This window comes from Austrofundulus limnaeus, unplaced genomic scaffold, assembly GCF_001266775.1.
Source record: "Austrofundulus limnaeus strain Quisiro unplaced genomic scaffold, Austrofundulus_limnaeus-1.0 Scaffold1169, whole genome shotgun sequence".
NCBI lineage: Eukaryota > Metazoa > Chordata > Actinopteri > Cyprinodontiformes > Rivulidae > Austrofundulus > Austrofundulus limnaeus.
In genome coordinates, this window is record NW_013953571.1 from 15,327 (window position 1) to 25,813 (window position 10,487).

At 41.2% G+C, this 10,487-nt stretch overlaps 1 protein-coding gene across 1 annotated transcript in view; it reads right to left on the reverse strand.

Annotated features, from left to right (window-relative positions):
- The window catches only part of LOC106534425 (retinal guanylyl cyclase 2), a gene marked incomplete at its 5' end in the record, with an annotated part of 34,953 nt that overhangs the window by 12,305 nt on the left and 12,161 nt on the right, over positions 1-10,487 (reverse strand). The window contains 7 exon segments of the mRNA XM_014031049.1: positions 5,676-5,829; positions 6,335-6,511; positions 7,283-7,366; positions 8,208-8,324; positions 8,896-8,980; positions 9,306-9,381; positions 9,570-9,789. Of these exon segments, the coding sequence (XP_013886503.1) occupies positions 5,676-5,829; positions 6,335-6,511; positions 7,283-7,366; positions 8,208-8,324; positions 8,896-8,980; positions 9,306-9,381; positions 9,570-9,789 (913 nt within the window).

A 10,487-nucleotide genomic window follows, 5' to 3' on the forward strand; every position in this document is an offset into this window, starting at 1 on the left:
TTTTGGTAGTGCTTAAGCCAACTACAAGTTATTGAGTATTCTATAGTTGTTGTTATTGACATTTATGTCTTCTTGCTTTTTAAGGAACTTCTCGCCAAGTTTACCGTCTGGAGTTTTTTGTCTGCCAGGATTTATCACTACAGGAACCAAGGAAGATTTTTATGCTTTGCCACTCTGCCTGAAGAAACCACTTACCTGATTAAAGGAAACCTCACCCCAAAGCCACGTCCTTCTCCAGAAACCCGTAAGAAAGACTTTTCATTATTTCTATGAAAATATTTAATATTTTCATTCCGATTCATGTTGGAAAAAGACTCACCTGGATTCTTCCCCTTTTTTCCAGATTTGGACTTGTATTTATTCCCCAGCACCTGTAAATAAAATCACTTACCTTTTTCATTCGTGTTCCAAGTTTGATTACTCAGTTCCACTCAATCACCTGACTATTCTGAGTCCATGTCAGTATGCATCAGCCAACAACCCAGTCAGTGAGTGGAGCTGAGGCTAATCAAACCTCAGCCATGTTACGGGCACAAAGTAAAAAGATTGAAAATCACGAAATTTATTTGCAACAATTACTGCAACAACAACAGGTCTTTGGTAATGTTCTGGACAAATTAAACGGAAAAATTGCTTCAATGGATGACAAACTTGAACTTGTTTTACCCTCACCACCCCCCATTCAGACTCCAGTTACTGCTCCTGCTGGACCTGTAGCTCGTGAACCAGATTTTCGTCCAGCAGAACTTTTTGATGGAGATGTGGAAAAATGTGGTGGATTTCTGCTCCAGTGTCGTCTCGCTTTCATCAGGTCACCTTTTTTATTTCCTGATCAATTCTCTAAAATAATGTATGTAATCAGCTCATTGAAAGGAAGAGCATTAAGGTGGGCTAACGCCTTTTTGAGTTCACATAACGCTAATTCCATAACTTATCAGACTTTTCTCCAGGAGTTCTGTCGAGTTTTTGATCACCCCCTCCAGCAGGAGGCAGCAGCGAAGCGCCTTCTTTCCCTCCGCCAGGGAAGAAGATCAGTCGCTGATTTTTCAATAGACTTCCGGATTACAGCGGAGGAGTCCGGTTGGGGAGACACGGCTCTGAAAAGTATTTTTGCTAACGCACTTTCTGACTCATTAAAGGATCAACTAGCGACGCGGGATGAATCGGATTCATTGGATGGACTAATCAGTTTGGCGATCCGAATCGACAACAGACTACGTGAAAGAAAACGAGAAAAGGACTTCAACTCCCAACAGCCACCGCGGTCCAACACTTCCTTTTTTCCTCCCGCTCTGACTCCGCAATCTTCGAAATCAGATACAGCTGATATTGAGGGGGAACCTACGCAGCTGGGATGCTCGCAGCTTTCTGCTGAAGAACGACAGAGACGGTATGAATCTAAGTCCTGTTTTTACTGTGGTAAAAAGGATCACTTAGTTGCTAAGTGTTCGGCTCTGTTAAAAAACCGGACCCACCATTAAGTATGGGGATTATGCTTGGTCAATCTAAGTCTTCCCCTAGCACCCGTTTCACTATTCATGCGACTATTTTTGCCGATCTCAAGAAGTTATCCACTCATGCATTAGTAGACTCGGGAGCAGAGCAAAACTTAATATCAATGGACATCGTAGAGGAACTGGGACTCGTTACTGAGAAGCTGGATCCACCATTACCGGTTTTGGGTATCACCGGCCAACGAATCACTGCCATCACTCATCGGGTCAACAAAGTACCACTACTTCTTTCCGGAAATCACCATGAATTGGGTGAGTTATTTGTTATCAATGCTAATACTCCACAATTAGTGCTTGGATATTCTTGGCTTAAAAAACTCAATCCACAGTTAAACTGGGTTGAGGAGAGAGTCGAGCGCTGGAGTAATTTTTGTTTAAACCATTGTTTGAAAGCTGCTGTACCCAAACTAGAGATTAAGAAGGACTCTTTTGAAGAGATTGATTTAGCTAAAGTACCCAGTGAGTATCATGATCTAGCACCTGTGTTCAGCAAAGCCAAGGCTCTCTCTCTCCCACCTCACAGACCATACAATTGTTCTGTTGAACTGTTACCTGGGGCTCCTTTGCCCTCCAGCCGTTTATATAACTTGTCAGGTCCTGAAAGGGAGGCTATGAGATTATATATTGAGGAGTCGTTAGCCTCGGGTATCATTCGTCCATCTACATCCCCCCTAGGCGCCAGATTCTTTTTTGTTTCCAAAAACGATGAGTCTGCGCCCATGTATTTTTCGTGGATTAAACCAAATCACCATAAAGAACAAATACCCTCTGCCCCTTATAGACTCTGTTCATCAACAACTTCATAATGCCACCATATTCACTAAACTGGATTTACGTAATGCTTATCACTTGGTCAGGATCAAAGCAGGGGATGAATGGAAAACCGCATTTAAGACACCCCTGGGACATTTTGAGTATCTGGTTATGCCATTTGGGCTAACCAATGCCCCTGCGGTTTTCCAGTCCCTTATCAACGACGTACTACGTGACTTCCTCAATGTTTCTGTTTTTGTTTATCTAGATGATATCCTCATCTACTCTCAGGATATGAAACAGCATAAACACCACGTACGCATAGTTCTTCAGAGACTGTACGAAAACCAGCTTTTTGTTAAAGCCGAGAAATATGAGTTCCATGTACCCACTGTGTCCTTTTTGGTTTTTATTTTCGGAGAAGGTTTTTTTCAGATGGACCCGGACAAAGTTAAAGCTGTGGCAGAGTGGCCGGTTCCAAAAGATCGACAATATCTTCAAAGATTTTTGGGGTTCGCCAACTTTTATCGACGTTTCATCAAAGACTACAGTCGTGTTGCGGCACCATTAACCCAACTCACATCCACCTCTAAGCTTTTCAAGTGGACTGCCGAAGCTGAGACTGCGTTCGGTGAGTTAAAGGCTCGTTTTGTTTCCGCCCCTATTTTAAGACACCCTAACCCAACCGAACAGTTCATTGTGGAGGTGGATGCTTCTGATTCTGGAGTAGGAGCTGTCCTTTCACAAAGATCCTCTGCTGACAAAGTCCATCCCTGCGCTTTCTTCTCTCGACGACTCAGTCCCGCGGAGAGAAACTACGATGTGGGGGATCGTGAACTGCTGGCTATCAAGTTGGCGTTAGAGGAGTGGCGTCATTGGCTGGAAGGTACTGAACTGCCATTTGTAATTTGGACAGATCATAAAAACCTGTCATACCTTCAGATGGCCAAGAGATTAAACCCTCGTCAGGCCCGCTGGTCTTTGTTTTTTGTCCGCTTTAACTTTGTCATCACCTACAGACCAGGCTCCAAGAATGTTATGCCGGACGCCCTCTCCCGACAGTTCTCCGACACGGAAGGTCCTAAGGAGCAGGACAACATTCTTCCCTCCACGTGCTTTGTTGGCTCTCTCACATGGGTCATTGAAAAGGAGATCCAGGAGGCGCTTAGGACCGAACCTGACCCGGGGGGAGGACCTCCTGGTAATATGTTTGTACCTTCCTCTGTTAAAACCAAGGTTCTAGACTGGTTGCACTCAAGTCAGTTTTCATGTCACCCTGGAGTTTTTCGGATGACATCATTAGCCTCAAGGTATTTTTGGTGGCCTTCCATGACAGCCGACATCAAAGAGTTTGTGGCAGCCTGTCCTACATGCGCCAGAAGTAAGAGTGGTAACCGACCCCCTGCAGGGCTATTGCAACCATTACCTACCCCTGGTCGTCCATGGTCTCACATAGCCATGGATTTTGTTACCGGTCTACCCCTTTCACAAGGTAACACTGTCATATTGACCATTGTTGACCGTTTCTCTAAGGCTGCACATTTTGTTCCTCTGCCCAAACTCCCTACAGCGATGGAGCTGGCTCGCCTCCTCATTCAACATGTTGTTAGGATTCATGGTATACCCACAGACATCGTCTCGGATCGAGGACCACAGTTCATTTCACAAGTCTGGAAGGCATTCTGCAAAGCCATTGGTACGACTGTCAGTCTCTCGTCAGGGTACCATCCTCAATCCAATGGACAGACGGAAAGAAGCAACCAGGAACTGGAAGCTGCACTACGATGTGTTGTGAGTAATAACCCATCCAACTGGAGCCAGCACTTGTCCTGGATAGAATATGGTCATAACACTCATACATCTTCTGCCATCGGCATGTCCCCTTTTGAAGCCTCCCTGGGGTATAACCCCCCGTTATTTTCTAGTGTTGAGACTGAGAATGCAGTTCCTTCTGTCCAGCATCATGTCCGCAGGTGTCGCCATTTCTGGAGGCAAACCAAGGAGGCGCTCCTGCGGACAGCAGAACAGAACAAAAGGATTGCTGACAAGCATCGTTCTGCTGCACCTGTCTACAAGGTTGGGCAGCAGGTTTGGCTGTCAACTAAGGACATTCAACTGAAGGACACCACTCGGAAGCTGGCTCCCCAGTTTATTGGWCCATTCCCGGTGGAACGCATCATAAACCCCTCTGCGGTACATCCCTCACTCCCTTCTTCCATGAAGATACACCCTACCTTTCATGTATCACAGATCAAAGCAGTCTCTAACAGCCCTTTGAGCCCTCCTTCCAACCTCCCTCCACCCCCCCCCGGCTCATCGACAATCARCCAGCCTACACGGTCAACAAGATCCTGGATGTCAGGCGACAGGGGCATGGTCTACAGTACCTGGTCGACTGGGAGGGTTACGGTCCTGAGGAGCGATCTTGGATTTCAAAGGGCCTCATCCTCGATCCCTCCCTCATCTCCTCATTCTACAGGGACAATCCGGAGAAGCGTTTAAGATTGCCAGGAGGCAATCGTCAGGGGAGGGTACTATCATGAGTGGAGTTTTTGTTATGTTTCTTCCTGATTGGTTCCTGCGCTTAATTGCACCACCTGCGTGCAATCCTATTGATGACATCCTGGGTTTTAAAAGCTTCTCCAGATGGATGAGTCTTCGCTGATGCATAACACCGTTTTGGTAGTGCTTAAGCCAACTACAAGTTGTTAAAGTAATCTATAGTTCTTGTTATTGACATTTATGTCTTCTTGTTTTTTTAAGGAACCTCTCGCCAAGTTTCCGTCTGGAGTTTTTGGTCTGCTCAGGATTTATCACAACAGGAACCAAGGAAGATTTTTTTATGTTTTGCCACTCTGCCTGAAGAAAACACTTTATCTGATTAAAGGAAGCCTCACCCCAAAACCACGTCCTTCTCCAGGAATCCGTAAGAAAGACTTTTCATTGTTTCTATGAAAATATTTAATATTTTCATTCCGATTCATGTTGGAAAAAGACTCACCTGGATTCTTCCCCTTTTTCAGATCCGGACTTGTATTTATTCCCCAGCACCTGTAAATAAAATCACTTACCTTTTTCATTCGTGTTCCAAGTTTGATTACTCAGTTCCACTCAATCACCTGACTATTCTGAGTCCATGTCAGGTCCACCACAGAAGTTTCAACTAACTGAAGGCTCTGACTGTTTGTGGTAAATTAATATTTCAGTTTGTTCTTTAATGTTTTCTAATTTATGAACTTCTGTTTTTACATTGTGAAATGGTATTGAGTAAATATTGAGAAAAAATTTAACAATTCTAACAATAAGCAGCATAAAATTCCAAATAATTGAAAGGAATCTGAATACTTTCTATATAAATTATTTAAGATAAACCTAGGACTAACCTTTTTTATGTGTTCATATCATTACCTTGTGGATCATCAGGAAGGCTGACACTCTGAGACTGAAGGATCATGGGAAGTCCATAGTCCGTGATTTTCAGAACAAAACGGCCATCAACCAAACAGTTTGTAGACTTCAAACGACCATGAGTCAAACCACGCAGGTGAAGATACTTCATCCCCTGAAGCACAGACAGTAAACAGACATGATCATTGTGAAAGTAAACAAGAAGTTCTGTTCTAATTTATTCATTAAATAACGTTCATAATTCTGGGGTTTTATCTACATTACTTTGTTTTCTAAATGATAAATGGCCTGAATTTGTTCAGGAGTTTATCAAGTCTCTATGGACTCCAAAGCTCCTCACACTACAGTCATTCAGCTATTCATACATACATTCATGCATTCATATACACATTCATCCTATCATATTTTCATTCATGCATTCATTCACTGGTGGTAAGCTACACTGTAGCCACAGCTGCCTGGGGCACAATGACAGAGGTGACCCTGCACCCTCTGACCACCACCAGCAGACAGGGCAGGTGAAGCGTTTTACCCAAGGACACAACAACTGAGTTAGATGGAATGGGGAATCAAACCAGCAACCCACTGGTTACAGAATGACAGCCCTAAGCACTCTGCCATGGCTGCCTCTTTATATTTAAAGAGCAAAGAAGAAACACCTTGATGAGGTCCATGAGCAGAGAAGACTTGAACATCCAGTCAAGCCTGACGTTACTGTCAGCCAGCAGATCTGCCAGACTTCCCCGAGGACAATGTTCCACAACCAAGGCTAAGATGCCTGAATCCACAAACAGACCTAGGTACAGATTCAGGTTCTCATGACGCATCTCACGCAGCTAGACAAAAAGTACAGAATTAGTTATGTTCAAATAAAAGTGTACTTGATATTATCTTTACAAAGGTTTCCTTTTTAAAACACTAAATGGAAAGCAAACTAAATCTGCACAAACATAAAACAGACTAAAACAATCTCTTGTTCACAATCTAATCAGAAAATGTTTCCTGTGTGTCTGCTTTGTGTTGATACTGTGACTGCTGTATACCTGAGGGTTTTGTACTATGAAGCCATGTATCCTGTTAAGTTCAGCTAAAGATCAAAGTTTTCAACGTGACAAAGGAAGATCCCTTGGAGCATGGTTACATTTCTGAATTTTGAACTCATGTCCTACTTTAACATATTTTTTATGTTCTCACTCATACATTGATAAACATATGGGTGGACTATTGGGGCAAACTGCAAGAGCTGGGAATAAATCTCTAACTCTCTGGTATTTACATGTATGTATATTCTTTTTCACATTGCATTAATTGGCTACAACCTGCTCACCTTTCAGAATACAGTATTAGAGCTTTTTATGTAACTTCATTTGCTGGATCTGTGTATTTTAATTGGAGTAAGCATAAAATGATGTGTGGAATGCCTCTTTTTGAGTTAACATGTACAAAAACCAAAGCAGAAAATCTAAAGAAACATCAGAAAAATCATTGTAACACCACAGTTTCTTGGTAAAGGTTTAGGTTATGTCCAGCTACAGCCTGCTTTGTTAAACTTGCTCTAAAAAGTTTATCTCTTTTGTATACTTGTGTGAATTTACTGCTCATTGTACCTGGCTAAATATATTTTGGGTGTTTTGATTGACAGCTGTTGTCGTCTTTCCAAAAGGTATTTTCTTCAGCCAAACCCAGTCACCCTGGAAACAGCACAGCCAATCAGAGCAGTGTTAGCATGACGGTCTGAAGGAACAGGTACAATTGCAGTTGTTCGAATTTTCACCACACTTCACTGGCATGAATGTCCTTAAATTTAGGCTTTTAAATTTAATTCAATAAAGCTTATTCATATAGCATCAATTCACAACAAACCTTATCTCAGAGTAAAAACCATTCACATACAAAATAAAATTGCAGTTTGGTTGACATGGGGGAACTTTCTTCCATGAGTGTGTGAATGACAAGAGGAAAGAAGAACGATGCACAAAAATGGTATAAATGTTTGTGCAGCTTTTCTGAAAAGTTTAACACTCATCAGACTTCCATAAAACCCTTTACATGCTGTTATTTTTCAGTATTCTTTTTCCAGTGACGTCACAGCACCTCTCTCCAAACTATCTGGCCTGGAGTCCTGTTGAAAGACCGTGGACAGGAGCTACTCTCTGTGGTGCTGCTGTTGTTCTGGACAGCCTGGTTAGATAAAGACTCATCAACAGAGCAGAGCTAAACTTCTAATTCTGAAAGCCTTCAAGTTTGTGCCATTATGAATGAGAATATTTTTATTTATAGGCACTTCTCAAAACACTCTAGGTCACCATACATAAAGAAACATAGTGAATACAATAAATAATAAAACTAAATGACAATAAAATGCATCAATTGTAATGTTTCCATATTGTTCAGATGTTTGAGTTGTTGTTTTTATAAAGTGATAATTACTGAAAGACAAAATTTAATATGACATTCATGCTCATGAATGTGACAAGTTGATGGAAGCTTCTAGTTATAACCCTGGAAATGTTAATTCAAGTCCAGGTGTACCTCCAGGATCCCAATGTTGGAGCTCTCTGGTGTAGTCAGGATGTAACTTCTAGCAATGGAGCGAAGTGGAGTTTTAATTTCCAAAAGACTCCTCATGATGGATTCATCATTAAGTTTCTGGAAAAGAAATAAGGACATTATCCCCAGTCCCCAAGGTTAGGGTTTGTGATGGATCAAAGTGAAGAAGGGAAGAGGGTTAGGGTTAGAAATCATTTATATTCTGTGCTGATGAAATACAGAGTGGTCCATTTATTTAAGAAATAATCCAACAGACACCAGAGAAACATATAAGGAAAGATCAACAGATAACTCAGAATAGAAGCAAAAATAAAATAAGAATAAATAAAAGCATGTCAATAATCATGAGATACTTAAACAGGAGCTCTGTGCAAATGTTTAATCCATCAGTTTGTTCACTCATAGCCAAGTTTTTTATAGGTTCGAAGTGGTCAACAAATCAACAAATATTAGTCAACAAATCAACAAATATTAGTCAACAAATCAACAAACATTAGTCAACAAATCAACAAACATTAGTCAACAAATCAACAAATATTAGTCAACAAATCAACAAACGTTAGTCAACAAATCAACAAACATTAGTCAACAAATCAACAAACTTTAGTCAACAAATCAACATTCATCAGTCAACAAATCAACAAACAGTCAACACTCAATCATTTCAAACCTTTCTGCTGACTTGCGTGTCAATGAACACAATGTCTTCTAGAGTTAGGATCAGTTTGGTGACGTTTGAAGATCTTTTGTACTTCCTGTCAGAAAGAAAACATATATTTCCAGTCCTGATCAGATTCACAGTATAAAAAACAAACAAACACATTTTATGTTTTTGTCAAAGCTTTGTAAAACTTCCAACTGACATCAAATTCACATATTTGTCACATGTTAGTAAAAAAGATAAGCTTCCACCTTTTCTGGTACTTATGTTAATACTTACAGCTCAGTTTAATTCAGTCAGAAATCAGAAGGATTGATAACAGTGTGAAAATGTTTAATAGACAGATTTTAAGGTTATACAAAAATTGAGGAAATTAAATAGAATTTTATAGTTTTTGCTGGGTGCGTGTGTATGTGTACCTGATCCAGAAGTAAAGAGCTGCAATCAGACCACAAACTAAAGCGAAGATGAAAAACATTTTTGCAGCATCTACACCTGCAAAAAAGTAAAAATAAAAACAATAATATTAAATCAGACCTAAAACAACTTTAGCACATCTGAGATAGAAATTCTGTATTAGAAAATCTGAGCCACAACATCCAGGTGAGAACATCTGCACCTCTAATGGAGCCATCCAACAGAAACTAAAGACTCCTACTCTATGTAACGGTCAGTAAACGCACCTCTGCTGCAGGTCTCCTCTGGGCTGAACCAACAGAAATTGGCCTTGGGGGGCTTTCCTCCAGGAAAGAAAAAGGAACGGCTCAGCGGTCTCAGACCTCCGACTGTCCCGTCAGCGTGCCTTGGTGCGAGAGAGTGTGTTGGCACCAGACGATCTCCTTCACTGTCCAACACCACATACCTGGCCTGAAGGCCACGCCCACCCTTTCCTCCATATAACACCTGAGAATGACAGAATGAATATGTTTTTGTTGTTGCTGAATACTTGCAAAATAAAGATTAAAGAAGACCACATCAAGCTGATTCTCAGTAGGAATTATAATTATTTCTTTATAATTGTAGGTTGTTATAATTCTTTGCCATCTGCCACCAGTGAAGGCAGGTGAACATAGGTGTGCAATTTTTTGAAAACCTTTCTTGAACCACAAAACAAAATGTAATTATGCTTTCAGAAAGTCATCATTTGATAACATCTACAGCTGATTGTCACTGAAAGTCAACCAAATTTAAGATAGATAACACAGATATTCAGGTAAAAACAAAAATGGTTCTTTTTGTCTAATCAAAAATCAAAAATCAGTAGGTCCTCTGGATGGATCTTCTTTAGTGAAACGTTTCATCTCTCCTCCAAGAGACTTCTTCAGTCTGATGAGTTTCAGGTGAACTCAGCCTTATAAGCTCCGCCTCCACATGGACAAACAGGTTGGTCACATGCAAAAGAGGGCCATCGACTAACAATAGGCTTGATTAGCTCTGTTGTTCATAGAGGGCAACTCTGTTATTACAAGTATGACTCCGCCCCCTTTTAGCAAACAGGTGTGAATCAGGACTCCAATGACACCAACACAAAGAGGGAGAGAGAGACAAAAACAAGGGGACTTTGAGCCCCGCTTACATTCACTACACACACATAACACAAC